Here is a 22329-nt window from a genome sequence, read left to right on the forward strand (position 1 = left end):
AAATTTTGATTCATAAATTTTGAATATGTTTTATACCATACTCAAGGTAACATTCAATATATCTGCTGATTGCTAGAGAGATGAAAAGTTTTTATTGATAAGATGCTAATACTTTATGAATAAATTATTTTTTTAAAGTTTAAAAATCATTTTAAAATCAAGATTATAATTTGTGAACATATGTTGCAATTACTTTAGTTTTAGTGACAAAGTAAAGCTATGGGCTGTCACCTTTTAGATCACAAATTCCATGGGCCATAAGGAACCCCAATTGTTTCTTTGTTGAATGAGTGGGCTGATTTAGCCTGGGATTGGCTAAAACCAGCCCCATCCATAACCATGGAGTGAAAGGGGAAAGGCTTACGATTTTCATTGCACAGCAGTCTGAAACTCAAAGTCTCACGCACCCAGAAAGAAAGGAACTTTGATTCATACGGTAAGCGAGGATTGAAGAACTAATATAGTTAATAACAAGCATTTGGAAGTTTCAGATTCTCTTGAGTTAAAAGTTCGAATCTTGGGATTTTGCTTATCGTCGATCAAATGGAGGCTGAAAGGTAAAAATACCATTCATCATTAGTTTCCTGCAATTTGTTGTAATAAAAAGAAATTTTGGGATTTTTTTTTATTTTTAAATATAGTGCTAATGTTTTGTGTTAGGTTGAATTCTCCAAGTACATCTGTAGTCACTTTTGAAGTATTGGGTCGTCAACTACACTTCTCTCAGGTAATATTTCTTATTTTCTCTTGTGCAGTACTTTTTTTTTTCTTTTTTGAGGTTTTTAGTTGTAGTTATCGTATTGTCTCCTTAAATTTTCCTACAATTGTGGTAGGATCCTAATTCCAAACATTTAGGAACAACAGTTTGGGACACATCAATGGTGTTTGCCAAATTTCTGGTATTCATTTTAATCTTTATTGTGGCTCTTTAACTATTTTAGTGATATTCAAGTTGTTGATGCTGAGGCCTTTTTTTTAGTTGAGTTTAAGTTGATGTTGATTGTTAAATACCCATATTTCCGATGGTACAGCACTTAGCTTGCACATTTCATGTTGGCGATATAGCTCTAGTACGGTAGTACCAATTGTGAAAAATTGTGCCCAGTGTAGAAGGTTTTGCTTGTTTTGACCCGAAAGTCTCACGGTTTTTACACCACAAAAAGTATTTTTAAAAGTTTTCCAACTATTCTTCTGTATTGAAATTCATGGTGCAAAATTCTTTCATTGTTTAGGAAAAGAATTGCAGAAAGGGAAGGTTTGCCCCGTCTAAACTTAAAGGAAAGCGCGTTATCGAACTTGGAGCAGGTTGTGGAGTAGCGGGGTTTGGGGAGTTTTTAATTCTATTCATTTAACACTTATGGTCAGGGTATATTTATAGGGGAGGTCTTTTATGATTCTGCTTTATTTGTTCGGACTGTGCTTAATCTGACTCCACTTTGATTTCCAGGAATGGCATTGCTGGGATGTGATGTAGTTTCTACAGACCAAATCGAGGTTGTGCCACTGTTGAGGAGAAATGTAGAATGCAATACTTCTAGGATATTGCAGATGAATTCTTGTTCAGGTGCCCTTTTTTCAGCTCTTCTAATTTAGTTTACACGATTCATTTTTCTTATATATTTTTTCTTTTGCCACCAATGTGCCATAACGAATCTTGACTGAACAATTTGGCTTAAGTAATAGCGGAATTATTTGACCATTACCTGGCAATGCTATTGTAGAAATTAATGACAGGTTGTACTCTTTATCTCACATTGGTAGCATGATTATTTTTAGATTCATTTGGATCAATTAAGGTCGTGGAGTTGGACTGGGGAAATGAAGATCATATAAAAGCTGTTGGTCCACCATTTGACTACGTTATTGGTACAGATGTTGTAAGTTCTCCAGATGCATATATTCTTGTAGTAACATAAAGCTTTTTGTGGAATAGTTGCAAATGTGGTGTACTGATTTTGCCTTTTAAAGTTTACGCGGAGCATCTCGTGGGACCTTTATTGCAGACAATAATCGCATTATCAGGCCCCAAAACCACAATTATGGTATGATACCTTTTCTGATTTTCTGTTTGAAATTGATTTATTCAGCGATGGAACTCATTGTTGCTTTTAAACGTTTTGTTTAGTTGGGTCATGATAACCGTTCTACTAGTATCCACGAGCAGATGCTTCTGACCTGGAAAAAGTTCTTTGAAGTGAAGATTGTCTCAAAAGCCAAGGTACACAATTTATCCACTTTTTAAATTTGAAATGAAACGCACAAGATTTATTTTCTGTCGTTCTTGATGTCAACTCAGAGACCACCGCTGTGAACAGCCGGCACGATCATTTTTGGTTAATAAATGTGTATTGATATTCTGATGACCAATTCAAGGAACCCCCCCCCTCCCTTTTTTATTTTCTAGCGAAACATGTCAAAACTCTTCTATTCTTGATTCTATCGACAGGTTTGAGCTTCAGATGAGAGATTCTTCTAACTTTGTTTGTTTCGGAACTCATAGTTTTTTCATGCAGATGGACAGTAAGTACCAACATCCGAGTATTCAACTCTTCACTATGGGACTAAAGCCTCCACCTGTTACGGCAGACAATGCTGTTAGCACAGAGAAGCAGGAGAAAACGGATTGGGGAATTGACCACCAAGTTAACAAGACTAAAAGTGGCTCTTCGGTTGATTATATCTCCCGGTGACGAGACTCCCTGATGGGAAGCTTAGTGAATGGTATATAAGAAGATATGGTTGGATGGCTGCCCGACTTCTACGAGACATAAAGATAACTTACAATTTTCTGGAATTGTTGTGATAATTTTTTTTCGACTGTTATATTCCTCATGCCGGACACTTTAACATGATATTGCATACAAGTTTATTTCTTGAAATGGTGATCGTTAGTTTTCTGTTACAACGTGTTGACATCTTAGTTTCCAAAATGTAACAAATTGATAACATTAGTAATCATATCTTAACATATTGAAGTTTAGTGACTAAAAAGTAATTCAAATTATATACAAGTGATTAAATATGTAATTCATCCAATTTTAAATTGGGATGGAAGAGTTTAACATAAAATATTTTGTAAAATTTTAAGAGTGCCGGAGAAAATATTTTGAAATCAATTTTGAAGTTGAATGTTGTATTATATTTGAAGAAATCGAGTTCAAATATATATCTAATAAATAGTTTAATATGTGATTTAATAGGGTACAAGTTTTTTTTTATTCTAATTTGATATTTGAGTTTAATTTTAATGTTTAATTTAATATTTGAAAATTTTTTATTAAGTAGCTATATATTTATCAAATATTTATTCAATCGTATAATTTGATCTAGTATCAAATTAAATATTTAGGAATATAAACCTAAAATAAATATGGGATGGAAATGGGAGTTGGAGGAGAAAAAATCACTATCATCGCGCATATGTTATTTTCAATTTTCTTATTCTCTATATGGAAAGTGAAAAACATCAAAGTACAAAAAGAGAAGAAATTGAAATTTTTTGGTAAAATTTGGGTTATTGAATTCAACAAAAAAGCATTAACAAATCTAGAAAATAATGTGGCATTTAATTGGTTTAAATAAGCTTAGGTTCTCCTAATAATTACATAATAAATGATTACAACTCATATTTACATATATAAATACCATTGGTTTTTCCTTTGAAAACCAGAAAAAAGGATTTAAAAAAGCACATAGAAAACAGAGATGGGAAGAAAAAAATTAAAAATCCGAAGATTGGAAGACTTGAAAGCAAGACAAGCAAAATATTCGAAGCGTAAAACAGGAATTCTGAAGAAAGCTAAAGAACTTAATATATTGTGTGAAGTTGATGTTGCCCTTCTATTTTCTTCCCCATCTGGTAGACCAACCCTTTTTGTTGGTCAAAATTCCACGTAAATTACTTCATTCTATTTTTTTTCATTATCTGTATTGATGTTATTATTTTCTTTTACAATTAAAATTTCAATTTCATCTTCCTTATTTTAGCTTTATTTCTTATTTCCTTTTCTAATTTTTTTTAAATGGTCAAACCAGTGGTTTAAGTAGTATTCTTAAGAGATTGTCGAATATGTCATTCGAGGAGCGCGAGGAAAGGTAAAACATGCTTATAAAATATTGTATTTTCCATTTTTTTGTTTTTTAAAAAATCAATAGCTAATTTTTTTTTCACCAGGAGGGCCTATACAATAGAGGTATGTTCCGACACTAATATAGCGATTTTTTTGAAATTAAAAATAAGAATGAAAATTTTATTTTTAACAATTAAAATTAATTTTTAAAAATGAAGATGTTGAAGAAAATTTATGAAAATTCGGAGTCAGAGTTTGATCTATTAAGCTTGCCCCATGCCACAAATGCTGATACCCTCAAGGTAAATGGGTTCCCTAAAGTTGAAAAAATAATAATTCTTTTTTCTCTTTTTTATTGGTTTTTAAATCTATATTTTTTATTTTATTTTATTTTATTTTGCTCTAGTTGTACGAAGATGAGCTGCAAGAGCTAAAGGATAAACTTGTGGAAAAGAGCAAGATACTAAGGTTTGAAATATTCTAGTATTTAACGATTTTGATTTGTGTATGTTAATGTCACGTCTTGAGATTTATTTTTGCTCTGCACGTAAATATTATATGTCGATATCTATGCATGGATCAACATATTAATTAATTTTGATTGTGTATGCAAATGTCACGTGTCAATATTTACACTTAGATTGATGCATAAAATGATTTTGATTGTGTGTGAAAATATCACATGTTGAAAATTATTTTAATTGTGTATATAAATATCACGTGTCTAGGTTTATTTTGATTCTCTATGTAAATGTCAAGTGTCGAGATTGATGCACAATTTAATACATAAATTGATTTTGATTCTGTATATAAATGTCATTTATCGGGATTTATTTTGATTGTATATATACATGTCATGTGTTGATATTTATGTGCAGATCATTGTATGGATCGATTTTAATTATGTACACAAATGTTACGTGTCAAGATTTAAGCACATATCAACACTTGAATCGCGATGTAATAGATGATGAAATATTCTAATAATAAAATTTGTGATATTGTAATGATAGAGACTGGAGAAACCCAAATAATGTTGAGGACCTAAACCAAATAAAGATGATGGAGGATCATCTTATTGCATCTCTTAATGGACTCAGAAGCAGGAGGGTACATTCTTTGTTTTTAATATGTATTAAAATTTTGGTTCTGATAATGAAGTTTCAATGCTTGAACTTGTTTAGCATGAAACTGAACAAATTTTAATTTTTGTTTTTCACAGAATCAATTAGCAATGGAGCAGCAAATCAGAGAAAGAGAATTAGAGGTTGGGTTTTCAATAAGCATGAAATTAATTATGCATTTTCAACTATAAGTAAAATACCTAAAACATGGGTTTCTTTTTTGTTGTTGTGCAGGGAAATGAGAACCTGGAAACTTAAACTATGACTTCCTTCCAAAACTTGTGATTTTTGTTAATGCAATGTTTTAAAATTATGATAAATGAACTCATAAGAGTATAGTTTTCTTTATCAAATATGTGCCATCTAAATATGTTCTTGAATAATATGTCCTTGAATGGGCTTTTAAATTTCCTGGCTCATCTTTAATTCAATAAGCTAACATCTTTTGATTAATAGATGACGAAGGCTGGTAAAAAAAAATTGACCCTCCCTAGTGAAGCTTCAATTCAAAAGTTGTTTAAATTTAATATTTGATTGATGTGGTAAACTTCAAATGTTTGAAAATATGTTCGGTTCTTTATTGAAATTAATCCAAAGGTCATCCAAACTTAATTTTGGGTTAATATTATTTGCTTTAGGATCGCCAAGATCTGATCTTGAAAACGGGTTCGGAGTGGTACGTACTTGAAAATTTGATTTTGATTTAAGGATCTTTGACACTTGAGCTTGAATCAATGATACAAAATTTAAGGGTCGTCAAGACGATTGGAATCTAGTGCCTTTAGTGTATACTACCCTCAAATTGGTTTAATAAAACCAATGTACTCGTAATTTTTCAAATAATTTGGGTTTATAAAATCTACAATATATTTTGTATATTATCCTCAACGTTTTTGTACGGAAAGCAAAATGAAAGCAAATATTGGCTTACTGATTATCTGTAACGCCCTAACTTTCTTATTTCTATTTTTTTGGGTAGTTGACAAATTTGTGTATTTGCTTCAGTGGGTAAGTGTTCTGAGTGTGTGTGAGACGTCTTGGGTTTGAGTCTCACCCTTGCTAATTTTGTGATTTTGGAATCAAGCCTTATCTTTGTTCAATTGGCTTATGTTAAATTGTCAGTAAATTCATATTAGAATAAGTTTGTTGGTTCAAGTGGTAAGGGAGTTGGTGTATTGGAGGTCTTGTGTTTAAAACTCGGAGTGAGCATGGGTATTTTTTTTTTTGCTCAGTTGACTGTTAGTATTTCGGTTGTATTGGAAGTCTAAGGTGGTGGGTTAGTGGGAGAAAATCAAGGGATTTGTGTCATATCTGGATATTATCTTTTTCTTTTCTTTTCTTTTCATCTTTTTGTTTTTCTCTCACTTCTAAGAAAATCCCCAAAATTTTTGACGTTAAATCTTTTCTTCCCATCTTCTGACGTTTTCTTTTTCTTTTCGGTAAACCTTTTTTGTTCCTTTGAATTGATTCGTGAATCTCGCGTTCTTTCGTCATTATTACGGTTTCTTATGGTTCGGTTTTAGTGATGTTAGGTGGTGGTATTAATTGGTGGATTTTGTGATCAAGAGAAGGTTGTGAGGTAGAAAACCTTATTTCAGTGGCTTAATTCGAGGTGGGGATCGTTTCGTTAGTAGTAAGCCAGTTTTGTGTGTTTGGGTATCATTTTAAACTTGTGGTTTGGTTGCTAATAGGATTGGAAACTTTGTTTTTAGGTTTTGAAAGGCTCGTGTGTGTTTTCACATCAAATCGATACCAGGTGTGTACCCGAAATGCAGAAAATGAGTTTTCGGCAATAGCCAACAAATTGCACTGTCGACGCCACACGGGCGTGTGGTCGCCCGTGTACGAGACATGGCTATGCGCAAGACACAACTGTGTGGTGACTTGAGTGTAGCCGTGTGGGCCACACGAGCCAGGCCAAGTTAGGCGTGTGGGCCCACACAGGCATTCCACAAGGGCATGTGGGTTCTGGGCTAGGCCGTGTGGGTCATACGGGCAAGGCCAAATATAGGTGTGTGGGCCACACGGGCAAGGCCAAATATGGGCGTGTGGGCCTACATGAGCAAACCACACGGGCATGTGGCCCATAATTGTGAAATTTTCCCTAGGATTGCACAGGTCGCTCCGATTGACTGTGGGCTTATCGTGGGGTTGGTAAGGGCTGTTTAAACCCTATGTTGAATGTTATGATATTCTGATAGACTGATTTAAGTAATATACTAAATGTATGCCTGCCCATACTGTTATCTGTATATAAACATGTTGATCATGTTTAAACCGTTCTACTATACCTGATAATTTTGTATCTTTGACTGGGGTGGGGTTTGTATATGTATGGAGGAAGTGTTCTATTCGGCGTATATCACTTATATTCTGGCAGCTTGGCTGCATGTTATCTTATATGTGCTTTAATTGCATGATGTGATGTGTAGGGATCGGTGGGTGTTTTTAGCCCCACATGGTGTGATGGGATGGTCGGAGTTGGTATGTAGAGGAAGGGGATAGGATTTTGGCATATCTGCTATCTGAATCTGAATCTGAATCTAAATCTGATATCTAAATCTGAGTCTGAAATTAAGTCTATATCTATTTCTAATTGTGTATATGATGTTGTTTGACTGCATGCTTAATTATGTTGGGTTACACTTTGAGTTAACGTAAACTCACTCCTATTTGTCTGTTTTATCAGGTAATCCACAGACTTAGGCAGATCCGTGCGGCAGAAACTCAGTGGTGACCACTCGACCGTAAACTATTAAAACTTAATTATTTATGGTTTATTTATGATTTTAGGATTATTTTTGAGAGTTTGTAATTTCTGGGACTCTACGGACTTTTTGGTTTTATAATTTTCGGTTTTGGATTTATACGTTGTTGATGCATGCTTAAGCAAAATGCTTTTCTCTAAAAATGACAATTTATATGTAAACAAAGGTTTTTCCAAAACACGACTGCATTTTCAAAATACAACGATTTTAAGGCTTTCGCTATAATAAGTTTTGGAAAATGGACTAATTAGATGGTGTTTTCAAGTAAAAACATAAAGGTTCTGATGAGACAACTCCGCTTTCAAAACCCTTACCATGTGACACTTTCAGATTCGGCCATAACATCTAGGTCGAGGTTAGGGTGTTACATTATCTATCGTTTCAAGTAATATTAAGCAGCATTGCACGATTGGATTATAATGAGTAAAGACAACTTATATTAGTAGATAATCTTAACACATTCTTACTCTAGTCGAGATTGAAAAAATCAATTGAAAGACTAGTATGTCACCTATCAAATTAAAATGGAGAGATACCTTGTCTTGGGTATCAAAGAAGATTACTTCCAGAAGATAAAAACATACATGTGGCTTATTGAATTGACAAGACTCCCTGATGGGAACCTTAGTGAAAGGGACGCAAGAAGATACGACTCGATGGCTGCCTAACATCTATGAGACATAAAGATAACTTAAAATTTTCTGATATTATTATGTTAAATTTTTCTCGACTGTTATATTCCTTATGCCGGATAGTATAACATGATTTTTCATACAAGTTTGTTTCTCGAAATGGTGACATAATGTATCACGTCAATTTACTGTTACAAAGTTGATGTCTTAGTGTCCAAAATGTAACAAATTGATAACATTAAGTTCAATGACTAAAAATAATTCCAAATCATATATAAGTCATTAAATCTGTAATTTATCCAATTTTTTTAAAAAATGATATAACAAAAGTGAATTTTGACTTTTTTTTTTGGGATGGAAGAGTGTAACATAAAATATTTTTGTAAAATTTTAAGAGTGCCGGAAAAATTATTTTGAAATCAATTTTGAAGTTGAATGTTTATCATATTCTAAGCAGATCGAGTTCCAATATATATAATAAATAGGTTAATATGTTATTTAGTAGGATGTTAAATTTGGTACAAGTTTTTTATTTTAATTTGATATTTGAGTTTGATTTTAATATTTAATTTAATACTTAAAATTCTTTTTCTATTAAGTAGCTATATATTTATCAAATATTTATTCAATCATATAATCTGGTCTAATATCAAATTAAATATTAAGGTATATAATCCTAAAATAAATATGGGATGGAAATGGGAGTTGGAGGGAGAAAAAAATCACCCAATGTGGTCCCATCATCGCACGTATATTATTTTCAATTTTCTTACTCTCTAAATGGAAAGTGAAAAACATCAAAGTACAAAAAGAGAAGAAACCGAAAATTTTTGGCAAAATTTGAGTTATTGAATTCAACAAAAATGCATTAACAAATCTGGAAAATAATGTGGCATTTAATTGGTTTAAATAAGCTTAGATTCTCCTAATAATTACATAATAAATGATTAGAACTCATATTTACATATATAAATACCAATGGTTTTTCCTTTGAACACCAGAAAAAGGAATTTTAAAAAGCACATAGAAAACATAGATGGAAAGAAAAAAACTAAAAATCCAAAGAGTGGAAGACCTGAAAGCAAGACAAGCAAAAGATTCAAAGCATAAAACATGAATTCTGGAGAAAAATAAAGAACTTAATATATTGTGTGAAGTTGATGTTGCCCTTCTATTTTCTTCCCCATCTGGTGGACCAACCTTTTTTGTTGGTCAAAATTCCAAGTAAATTACTTCATTCTATTTTTTTTTTCGTTATCTGTATTGATATTATTATTTTCTTTTACAATTGAAATTGAAATTTCATCTTCCTTATTTTAGCTTTATTTTTAATTTACTTCTGCTAATTTTTTTTTTTTAAAATGGTCAAACCAGTGGGTTAAATAGTATTTGTAAGAGACCGTCGAATTTGTCATTCGAGGAGCACAAAGAAAGGTAAATAATTTTAATAAAATATTTTATTTTCCCTTTTTTTAATACACAATTTAATACATAAATCGATTTTGATTCTGTATATAAATGTCATTTATCGGGATTTATTTTGATTGTATATGTAAATGTCACGTGTTGATATTTATGTACAGATCATTGTATAAATCGATTTTAATTATGTACACAAATGTTACGTGTCAGGATTTAAGCACATATCAACGCATGAATCACGATATAATAGATGGTGAAATATTCTAATAATAAAATTTGTGATATTGTAATGATAGAGACGGAGAAACCCAAATAATATTGAGGACCTAAACCAAGTAAAGATGATTGATGATAATCTCATTGCATCTCTTAATGGACTTTGAAATAGGAAGGTATATTCTTTTTATGTTAATAAAGTGTAAAATTTTGGTTCTGAAAATAAAGCTTTAGTGCCTGAACTTGTTAAGCATGAAACTGAACAAATTTTTTGTTTTGTTTTTCACAAAATCAATTAGCAATGGAGCAACAAATCAAAGAAAGAGAGTTAGAGATCGATTTTTCTATAAGCATAAAATTATTTATGCATTTTTCAATTAATATATGGGTTTTTTTTGTTGTTGTGCCGGGTTGTAAGAACCTAGAAACCTAAACTATGACTTCCTTCCAAAACTTGTGATTTTTATTAATGCAATGTTTTAAAATTATGATAAATGAACTCTGAAGAGCGTAGTTTTCTTTAGCTAATATGTATCATCTAAACCTGTTCTTCTATAATATGTCCTTGAAGGGAATTTTTAATTTCCTGGCACATTTTTAATTTAATAAGATAAAATATTTTGATTAATCGATGATGAAGGCTGGTAAAAAAATTTATTCGACCCTTTCTAGTGAAGCTTCAATTAGAAAGTTGTTTAAATTTAATATTTGATTAATGTGGTACACTTCAAATGTTTGAAAATGTGTTTGGAGAGTTGTTTTATTGAAATTAATTCAAGGGTCATCTAGATATAATTTTGGGTTAATATTATTTGCTTTAGGATCATCAAGATTTGATCTTGAAAACGAATTCGGAGATGTACTTACTTGAAAATTTGATTTGGATTTGGATTTAATGATCTTTGACACTTGACCTTAAATCATGATACCCATTTTCTGGGTCGTCAAGATTGTTGGAGTCTAGTGCCTTTAGTGTAGTGATTTCATTTATGTACTTGTATTTTTTTTTTTTAACAAATTGGTTTAATAAAATCTACAATATCTTTTGTATATTGTCCTCAACATTTTTTGCACACAAAGCAAAATGAAAACAAATATTGACTCACTGATTTTCTAATGTTTAAACTAATATTAAGCATCATTACGCGGTCGGATTGTAATGAAGAAAGATAACTTATATTAGTAGATTATCTTAACACATTCTTAGTCTAATCGAGATTGAAAAAATTGATTGAAAGACTACTATGTCACCTATCAAATCTGAATGGGGAGATACCTTGTCTTGTTTATCGGAGCATATTACTTCCAGAAGATAAGAACATATATGTGACTCACTGAACTGACAGTACATTGGACTGGTCTCAAGTACGATAAATTCTAGATCTGTTTATGGATTTATTCACTTGTGACATTCGTAGTGTGACATATATATTAATCTTGAGTGGATGATGGACTACGTATACATGACTTGTATATTTTGATGTAAATGAAAGCTTGAATTCAAATAGATAAAGAATTGAAAACTAGTACGTTGGATATATGACTTTTGCGTGATGTAATATCATTACACAATAGTAGAATTTATAGCCTAACAAGGGTAAAAGATATCCTCTCATCAGCATTACAAGATAGATGAAAAGTGACGTGACCACGGGTAATTTGTCTTAAAGATAAATGATTCAATTACTATTTGTTAGTGATTGAATTTTCATGAAGGAAGATGTAATGGTTACCATGAGATAAAATATAATCATATTAAGAGAAAAAATTTATTCCAAAGAGATTAAGGATATCTTATGAGGGTAGCACACTTATGATAAGGTCATTGGACAAACACTTAATGAGTAGCTTTCGTAATGATATATAATAAGGGAGAGTTCAATTATTGTACTTTAGTGGAGTGACTCAATGATTAAATAATGTTGTAATTAATAGGCGAAGAGCCATAACTTAATTACAAATTATTTGATCCCTATTAATATATGTCCAATCGGTCCTTCTGCTAGCTTAAGATAACCAAAAAAAAAAAAAATTGCATGTAAAACTAATAATATGAAATGAATGAAAATGATGAAGTAAGAGTGATAGATCATATGTATTTTTATCCGCATACGTTTACTCACTAAGTTCAAAAGATGACTTAGAAATTAATTGAATTTCTTCGAATTAAAGTTCAAAGTAAGAATTAAATTAATTAGTCATTGTGGATTTGTTGAATAAGGCAATTAAATATATTTTGTCATAGATTTTAATACGGTAAAGTTGTAATGAATTTAATGAAATTAGAATTGGGTTGAGAAAATAATTTAATTAAATTAATTGATTAAATAAATAATATTTTAGGAAATAGAAAATAGTTATTGGGTTAGATAAATTATAAGTGTAATGCCCCAAATTTTAAATGTTTGACTATTGGTTTCTATCATAATTAGATCTCTATTTCTGTGGTTATATGCTCTACTATGTGTTTGAGGTTAAGAGTTTGAGTTGTGTCTTTAGAAAGATTTGCTATTTTATTCTAAACTAGCTTCTACTCTTGAACCATTAACTTGGGTTTAATTCTGCACAATTTTGTTTCAAGAATGAGCCTACTAGTTCAATGGTTGACCTTTTATGTACCATTTGGTCTTTTGTTCGAGTCTCTGCGTTAAGGAAATATTTTGTTGTCTAGTGAAGTTTGTTAGTTTTGATTTAATTTTAAAATTAGTTTCATGTTAGTTCTCTTCTTCTTCCTCTTTTCTTTTCCTTCTTTCTTTTCTTTTCGTTTCTCTCTTTTACTTGTTTTTTTTTGCTTGTTTTTGTAACTGAATCGGGCCGAATTGAGAATTCTAGTTTTTCGTTGCATCGATCAAGAGGTAAATTCGTAAGTTCTGTTGTGGAATTTTTGTTAACTTGCTATTATTTTTTTCTATTATCAAACATGGATTTTCTGATTATTTCGACTGAATTCTTTGTCTATATGTTCGATTATTATTCGTTAGGAGAAGGCCTCGTGGATAAAATTTTCCCCAACATTCGCAACTCGTGATTTGGTTGTCCTGTGCGAAGGTATTTTTGTTGTTCATGTAATGCCCTAAAATTTGGAATGTTTATTTGTGATATTCTGCAATAGTGAAGTCTCTGTATTTATGGTTATATGATTTGCTTATATGTTGAGGTTAAGAGTTCGAGTCACGGTTTAGAAGTTTTGCTAGTTAATTTCAATCAATCACTGCGTTCGAACCGTTGACTAAAATTTAGTTCTGTGTAAATTTGTGACAAGAATGAACCTGTTGGTTTAATAGTTAAGCTTTTGTATTCTGTTTGGTCTTGTGTTTGAGTCCTAGTATATGCGTTAGGAAATATTTTTGCCGTTTGTCGAAAAACTTATTGGTGGTTAAAACAAATTTTAAAACATTCCTCTTCTTTCCTTCTCCAAGTTCTTTCCTTTTTTCTTTTTCTTCTTCTTTTCTTTCTTCATTTTATATCTCTTGGGCATTTTTGTTATTGATTGTTGGACTTCTTATTCTAATCTGCTGTTCGAGACGGGAGTAGGTGTTGGACGTAGCAAACCTCGGTATGTAAATTCGAGTAATTGCTATTGATCTTTCAGTAAGTGTTGATTACGTTGAAGGTTTTGTGTTGAAATTTTCTACATAAGTGTTTTGAGTATAATTGTGCATCATTGTCAATAAATTTGGTTAATTGAGTTATTGGATGGTTGTTTTGGGCTTCAGAAATCTTTTACGTTGTTCCTGTTTCGAAATCACTTCAGGTGCATACCAAAAAGTTGAGTTTTTGCAAATTTTGGATGCCAGAAAATATGGCTGTTGACACCACACGACTATGTGCTAGGCCGTGTGGTAGGCTATGTAAGCCACACGGTTATGTGTTAGGTCGTGTAACACACTGTTCACTAAATAAGAACCACATGGGCAAGGGACACAGGTGTGTGTCCAGGCCGTGTGTGGTCATGTTAGTATAGAGTTCACATGGGCCACGGACACAGGTGTGTGTCTAGGTAGTGTAATTCATTGTGTACAAAATAAGGATCACACGGGCTAGGGAAACTAATGTGTGCCTAGGCCATGTGACTCACTATTGTTTTTGGATACCACATAGACCAGAGACACAGGCATGTGTCCAAGCCATGTGACTCATTGTTTACAATTTAGGACCACATAGGTAGACTACACGAGCCTATGCCAGGCCGTGTGGTGTATAGATAAACCCTAGAACTTGTCTCTAAGGTTGTAAGTGTCGTCTAACACGAACATTAGCCTTCCACAATGTATTTATAATCTGAATTAGATTGTATGAGTGTTATCTGAGGTTATGTGACTGAGGTATTAATTATATAAATGTATATGTATTGTGAAGACTATCGGTTATATTGATCAGTATCACTTAATTATGAATTGAGTCTGAATAACTGAGCACATGTTCTTGATATTTGTAATCTGCATTGCATTGGATGAGAATTTTGTAAAGGAGGCAGTGATCTGTTCTAATTCAATGGCTAAAGCTACAATTATATGTGAAACTGGCTTTTTGTCACATCTCAATATGATAGCTAGTTTCCACTTCATTGTACATGTCAGATTAACACTTCCGTTGTGTAGGGCTAAATGGGTCTTAAATGCCTTTAACAGTGTGTTGTGATGGTCGGAGATAGTGTGTAGCGATTGAGGTAGAAATAACTACATCTGTTTCTAATCTACATTGTATATGAATTGGAATCATTCTGGCACATAACTGATACATTAAATCTGCACTGGCTATTCTCTGATTCTAATTGACATATGAGATTCAGTAATTTACTATTGCGATTGTGCTTTTAGTTGAACCTATTACGGTTATACGCTGAGTTCTCAACTTATTTTATTATTTACTAAATTTTAGGTAGCTCACAGTCTTGATTGGGTTAGAATTGCGGAAGCTCGGTGAACACCCTTTATTACTATTATTAGTAATTTCAACATTCCCTAATAATATGACTTTAAGGTTATTGGATGATTGGCTGACCTTTATAACTGTTATAAATTATCGAATTATTACTTTATTTATGTTTATGAAAATGGGTTTATCTAGCAATGTTAATGTAACTCTTCAGACTTGGTCTGGAAGCCCAAGCTGGGTTTGGGGTGTTACATTTAGTGGTATCAGAGTTAGGTTTGTCAGCACTCAAACTGTGTTTAGGCTCGTAATGTGTGTCAAAAGTAGCTAAATGCAAATAAGATACCTAAGTTATTTTGAAAATTGACTTTTGGAAATGACCGAGCCTCCGAGGCTAAGCCTATAAGTTTTTCTGTTTTGTAAGCATGATTGGTGGAAACATTTTAGTGATAAAACTGTTATCTGATTAAATACTCTGATATGAACTGGTAGGGACGTTTTGCTAAAGCTTTTGAACTGATCTGTGTACTTCTGACCTTGTAGATAAAATGATAACATGATTTTGCGGGCGTTGTAGACGCTGAGGAGGAGGAGCTTGAGCGGAGTCATCCTCTATGGGCAGTACACTCAATCTGGAGACCAGCAAGATAGTGGGTACTCCTACTAAGGCGGGGTCCCAGACCCCAACTATTGGGGACGATGCACTATCTTAGGCCATAATATGAGCATTGGAGAGGGTCGCAGGACCCTTTCTGGATTTGGAGGTTGTGGGTCAGTTACTAAGCGACTCCAGTCGAATGGCGTTGATTTCTTTAGAGGTGTCATTAGAGTCGCCCCTACTATTGCTGAATATTGGTTAGAGGCCACTGAGCGTATCATGATTGATATTGACTTCATTCCTTCTCAAAAATTGAGGGGTGATGTATCCCTGCTCCGGGATGAAGCCTATCAGTGCTGGTTGATGGTTGAGCAAGGTGCTCAGCTCGAGGAAGTTAATTGAGATTATTTCAAGAATGCCTTCCTGAGTAAATATGTGGGGACGATTTATGTGGAGGCTCGCCGACACGAGTTTATAAGCCTGGTTCAATGATCAATCTGTAACTGAGTATGAGGCCGAGTTTTTGATATTGAGTAGATATGCACAAGCTCTAGAAGCATCTGACTACGATAAGTGCGTTACATTTGAGGAAGGGTTGGGTTATGATCTGCTGTAACAGCCCGTTTTTAGTCAAACTGGAATAGTAGTTTCGGGACCACAAATCTGAGGTCAAAATCTTTATTTATTTTATTATTTTAATATCTACAGTGTGACAGTATGATTGTGTAAAAATTTCTTAAGAAATTTAATTGTTTGAGTGTTCAATTTGATAAAAAAGGACTAAATCGCGTAAAATGTAAAACTTGTGTTATGTTAGCTAAAGGTGTTTAATAGCTATAGAACTTTAAAGTAAAAGTCCTTATGTGGTAATTAGACCGTTATTAAAGTGGGTGGACATTTATGGACATATATTAAGTGATTTTAATGAATTATATTAAAGGTTAAAATAGTAAATGATTAAATAACTTAGTAAAAATAATAGAAACATAAAATCATGTTTAATTTCTATCATCTTCCACCGAATTTTCAACTTAAAATAGCCATTAGAGAAGCTTGATATTCAGCCAAGCTATTCTTCATGCATATCAAGAAAAGCGAAATTCAGATTTAGATCTAGGGGAAAACAAAGTATCGGACTAATCGACTTATTTAGCCATTTTTCCAATCGAGGTAAGTTCATATGTAATAAGCATTATTATAATTGTATTATTAATGCTTAAATATTACATAAATTGTGAATACGACCTTGTAGATACATTCAACAACGAATCGGCAAGTGTGAAATCCCAGTTGAACCTTAAGAATAGATTAGGATACAAATGACATGTCATTAGGGGTTATGTTATTTAGGTGCTGGCTAGTACGTCCTACCGGTGGCTGAGTTATTCGGAATATGTTACGGGTTCTCATCAGCTTGTGTGAGCAGCACCGTGTAGCTTCGTCGTGATCGTCAACTTGTGTAAGCAGACCCATTGATAGCTCGAGAGTGAGCATTATATGTGATACAAGATTGAAATAGCTTCGGCTATGTAAGTGGCACTTAGGGTGCGAGATTCTTGAGTATTCGATAGTATTCCGAATGGTTCAACTGGTATATGGAAAATATGGATGAGTATGAGATTGATCCAAGATGGTACAGGTATGTACATGAACCGTATAAGCTTAAATCGAAGAAATTTTTGAAGGTCACATCTAACCTTGTGATTGAATATTTGATAGGTTTGTGTATTTATATAAGCTATATATTGATATGACCAAATGTTTAAATTGTATATTTTTGGTAAGTTGAATTATTTTCATACGAGCTTACTAAGCTTTATAGCTTACTCTATTTATTTTTTGTGTTTTATAGTGAAATCAAAGTTAGCTCGGATTCGGGAATCGTCGGAGACCTCATCACACTATCAAGCTATCATTTTGGTATTTTAGAACCCATGTTTTTGGGATATATGGCATGTATAGGAGCTTTGGTCATTTTGGTATATATTTTGGTAATGAATTTAGCCATTTGAATTGGCTTGTAAATGATATGTGTTTGGTTTTGTTTATAGCTATGTGAATTGGTTTGTAAATGATATGTGTTTGGTTTTGTTTATAGCTATGTGAATTGGCTTATTTTTTCATGCTTGGTGGTGTATATATATATATATGTGCTAATGGTCTAGGTTATGTGGTTGGTATTTGCTATATAAATGCTTGTGTGAAAGATTGAATTGTGAGATATGGCATGTTTGTGGTAATACCCAAGTAATATATGTTTGAAAGTGACCATATGGATGTTTTGTGAATATGCACTTGATATGAAATTGAATAACAAAAAATGATACTTATGTGACTTATGGATGATGGTATAGAATTGGCATAAATTAAGCTAGGTTGAATTGATTTGAATGTTTATATATGCCATGTTTTTGTGCCAATTGGGTTAGTATAAGTGTGTGCAAATTTGGATGGCAAGATGGCTTGATAAATAGCCTATTTTTGTCTATACCGACAGAGACACGGGCGTGTGTCTCTGCCGTGTGTGACATACGATCAGGTTACATGGCCGTGTGTCCCTTGGTGTTGAATTAAAAATCAAGTCAGTATGCTCCACACATCTTAGCACACAGGAGTATGACTTGGTCGTGTGGCATAAGTCAGTATACCTTATAGGTTTGGCACTACCTAGCACACGGCTTGGCACACGGGCTGGTCACATAGACATTTGGTTAGCCATGTGACCTAAGTCAATGAGTTACACTGGGTAGGACATAGGCTGGGACATGGCCATGTAATCCCATTTTGAATGTCCACACGGCCTGTGACACGGGCATGTCTTTGACCATGTGAGACACACGGCTGGGCCACATGGGCGTACGTCCCCTGTATTATGTAAAATTTTCTAAGTTTTCCCGAAGTTTCATAAGTTATCCATTTAGTCCCGAACCACCCTGAATGCATGTTTTAGGCCTCGTAGGCTCATGCTAGGGACATTATGAATGTCTGTGAATGATTTTGAATGATGTTTGCATGAAATTTGAAAATGTATGTGAAATGTATGGTTATTTGCAAAATAAGTTCGGTAATGCTCCGTAACCCTATTTCAGTGTTGAATGTGGGTGAGGGGTGTTACATCTACGGGTTCTTATAACTCTTTAGAGGGAGTAGGTTTTTATGGCCTTGGTTGATAAGGCGAAGATAGTGGAAGAGGTGAAGTGCAATGAGCATGAGCAACATGATCGCGAGAGAGATTAGTGTAAAACTAAAAGGGATTCGGGTCCCTCTAATCCTGTATAGCGCCCTAAGAAACGGGTGAGGTTTGACAGGCCTCTATGGATTGAGGTTCCAACTGTAGCGAGTGAGATTCAACTTTGTAGCGATTGTGGGAAGAGCCATCCAGACGAGTGCTGGAGAAAGTTAGGAGCATGCCTCTATTGTAGGTCGATAGAGCATCGGGTTTAGGATTGTCCCCGTCAACCAGACCAGGTGCCAGCTATGGCCAGACACTAGCTCCAGGTCATGTCCAGCCTCGATAGTAGTTTAGAAACCACTTAGAGGTTGTGGTAGTGTAAGAGGAGGTAATAGTCCTGGTAGGAGTTAGAGAGCACAGGGTAGAGGTGCGAGTCAAAAGAAGGCACGATAGTCGATGCTGTTTTATTTAGTGAGATGCCGAGAGGATAGTGATGGTGCTGATGTCATAGTATCTACATTCTTTATTTATTCTATTCCGTACTTTGCTCTCATTGACATGGGTCTACTCACTCGTATATAACTAGTATTGTTTCTGCAAATCTGGGTATAGCTGTTGAGAATGCTGCTAGAGAGTTTTTTATGATTAGTCATTTGGGTCAGTCGGTTCGTGTTGATAGGGTATATAGACGAATACCATTAGAGATTCAAGGTATGGTATTTTTGGTAGACCTAATGAAGTTGCCTTTTGATGAATTTGATCTAATTTTGGGAATGAATTGGCTCATAGAGTATCGGATCAGCCTAGATTGTGCATGTAAGAGAGTTACGCTGATGACGGATGAGAATAATGAGGTTATTATGGTTGGTGATCGTCAAGATTACCTTTCCAATGTAAGCTCCGCTCTTGTAGTTGGCAAGTTAGTCTAAAAAGGGTGCGAGGCATACCTTGCCTTTTTATTTGATTCTGCTCCTACAAAACTTTCTATAGGAGATATTCGCACAGTGAGGCAATTCCCTATGTCTTTCCCGAGGAATTGCTCGGAATACCTCTGGGTAGAGAGGTTCAGTTTTCTATTAATCTATTATCAGGTACCGCCCCCATGTCCATTGCACCCTATTGCATGGCATGAAGGAGCTTGTAGAGCTAAAAGCTCAGCTTTAGGAACTTCTCGATAGAGGGTTCATCCGATCGAGTGTGTCTCTGTAGAGGGCACTAGTATTGTTTGTTAAGAAGAATGACGGACCAATGAGAATGTGTAAAGATTATCGACAGCTAAACCAACTGAAAGTAAAGAATAAGTATGCGCTACTGAGGATTGATGACTTTTTCGACTAGTTTCGTGGGGCATCTATTTTCTCCAAGATCGATCTTCGTTCTAGATACCATTAGCTCAAGGTTAAAGAGACTAACGTGTACAAAACTGCCTTTATGACTCGTTATGGACATTACGAGTTCCTAGTGATGTCTTTTGGGTTGACGAATGCCCCGACAGCATTCATGGTATTAATGAATCGGATGTTCTAACAGTATTTGGATTAGTTTGTAATAGTCTTTATCGATGACATACTGATTTATTCCAAGATTGAGTCTGAGCATGATAACCACCTTTATATTATGCTCCAGATATTTCGAGAAAAATAGTTGTATGCTATGTTTAGTAAGTGCAAGTTTTGCTTGTAGGAGGTTTCTTTTCTTGGACATGTGGTAATTGCTGAAGGGATCCAAGTCTATCCCAAGAAAGTAAAAGCTATAGTTGAGTGGAAACAACTGAGAAATGTACCTAATCTTCGTAGTTTCCTGGGTTTAGTAGGTTTTTACTGAAGGTTTGTCGAGGGACTTTTCGTGATTATGTAGCCTCTGACGAAGTTATTGTGTAAGAATGCTCCGTTTGTATAGTCTAAGGAACAACAATCTAGCTTCAAAAAGCTCAAGTTTGTTCTGATGCGAGCTCCTATTCTAGTTCAACCTGAATCGGGTCGGGAATTTGTGGTTTTTAGTGATGCATCACACACCTGGCTAGGATATATTTTAATCCAGGATGGTAAAGTGGTAGCTTACGTGTCGCAACAACTTAAGAGACACGAGGGTAACTACCCTACGTACATCTTGAGTTGGCTGTAGTCGTGTTTTGTTTAAAAATTTGAAGGCCTTAAACAATCACAAAGACTTTTTTGATCATAGACGACCTACCAGAAATTCAATTCGTAATCTTAGCATTCAACGTGTATTCCTGAATAATCTCATTATTCAATTATTCAACCATTTCATTTTACCAATTTTATGGTGAGAGGTGTATCATTTACACTAATCACAAGAGCCTCAAGTGTCTATTAACTAAAAAAGAGTTAAATCTGAGGTAGCGTAAGTGAGTTACGTTGCTTAAGGATTACAACTGTACGATAAAGTATCATCTAGGTAAAGCTAATGTAGTAGCCGATGGTCTTAGTCATAGAACAATGACTGACCTGAGAGCGATGTTAGCTCATCTGAGTTTAGTTGAGGATGGAGGATTATTAGATCAATTGTAGGTTAAACCAAATTGGGTTGAACAGATTTGGGTTAAATAGTTGAATGATAAGTCTCTGGTTCAGCGACTGCAATAGATTGGTTCGAATGAAACTTCAGATTTAGTTTGAACAGCGACAAGTTTTGTGTTTCAAGGGTCGAATTTGTATGCCTAATGATAAGGAGCTGAGGCGATCGATTCTACGGAAGGTACATAATAGCCCTTACGCTATGCATCCTGGAAGAAATAAAATGTATCGAGACCTCCAAGGACTCTATTGGTGGCCTGAACTGAAACAGGAAGTGGTTGCCTTTGTTCCCATTGTCTGACGTGCCAAAAGGTTAAGGTCGATCATCAATTGCCCCTAAGATTGCTTCAACCTGTTAAAATCCCTTTGTGGAAATGGGAGTTTGCAACAATGGATTTTGTTAGTGGGTTGCCTTTAACTCCCACTGAGAAAGATTTAGTTTGGGTCATCATTGATCGATTAACTAAATCCCCTTAGTTTATTTCTGTCAGAATAGATTACTCACTACAAAAGCTCACTAAGCTGTATATTACTGAAATTGTGAGACTACATGGGAGTCCAGTCTCGATTATCTTTGATAGAGATCTACATTTCATGACTTAGTTTTGGAAGAAGCTTCATGAGGCTTCAGGAACCCGACTTGATTTCAGTATTGCGTATCACCCTAAGAGCGATGGACAGTCTGAGCAAGTTATTCAGATCCTGGAGGATATGTTTCGAGGTTGTGTAATAGATTTCTAGGGTAGTTTGGAAGATTACTTACCATTGGCTGAGTTTGTGTACAATCACAACTTCCAGTTTAGTATTTAGATGGCACCTTATGAGGTCCTATATGATCGTAAGTGTCGTACTCCTCTGTGTTGGACTAAGTTAAATGAACATTAGGTTTTGGGCCCCGAGCTAGTTTCTAAAACT

General features: G+C 34.1%; 1 protein-coding gene, 1 long non-coding RNA gene and 1 pseudogene across 2 annotated transcripts; all 3 read left to right on the forward strand.

Moving 5' to 3' along the window:
- Positions 1 to 646: 646 nt before the first annotated feature.
- On the forward strand, positions 647 to 2991 carry LOC108459494 (uncharacterized; annotated as a pseudogene).
- Positions 2992 to 3671: 680 nt separating this feature from the next.
- LOC108459253 (agamous-like MADS-box protein AGL65) lies at positions 3672 to 5601 on the forward strand. Its single transcript, XM_017758599.2, has 8 exons — positions 3672 to 3893; positions 4036 to 4095; positions 4175 to 4193; positions 4289 to 4372; positions 4477 to 4538; positions 5084 to 5180; positions 5293 to 5337; positions 5429 to 5601. The coding sequence occupies exons 1-8, from the start codon at positions 3706 to 3708 to the stop codon at positions 5450 to 5452; spliced, it is 579 nt and encodes a 192-aa protein (XP_017614088.1). The 5' UTR covers positions 3672 to 3705; the 3' UTR covers positions 5453 to 5601.
- A 3995-nt stretch (positions 5602 to 9596) lies between these two features.
- On the forward strand, positions 9597 to 10047 carry LOC128291721 (uncharacterized). Its single transcript, XR_008281539.1, has 2 exons — positions 9597 to 9818; positions 9969 to 10047. It is a non-coding gene; the product is annotated as an uncharacterized LOC128291721 (long non-coding RNA).
- Positions 10048 to 22329: the final 12282 nt, after the last annotated feature.

Source organism: Gossypium arboreum, chromosome 4, assembly GCF_025698485.1.
Source record: "Gossypium arboreum isolate Shixiya-1 chromosome 4, ASM2569848v2, whole genome shotgun sequence".
Classification (NCBI taxonomy): Eukaryota; Viridiplantae; Streptophyta; class Magnoliopsida; order Malvales; family Malvaceae; genus Gossypium; species Gossypium arboreum.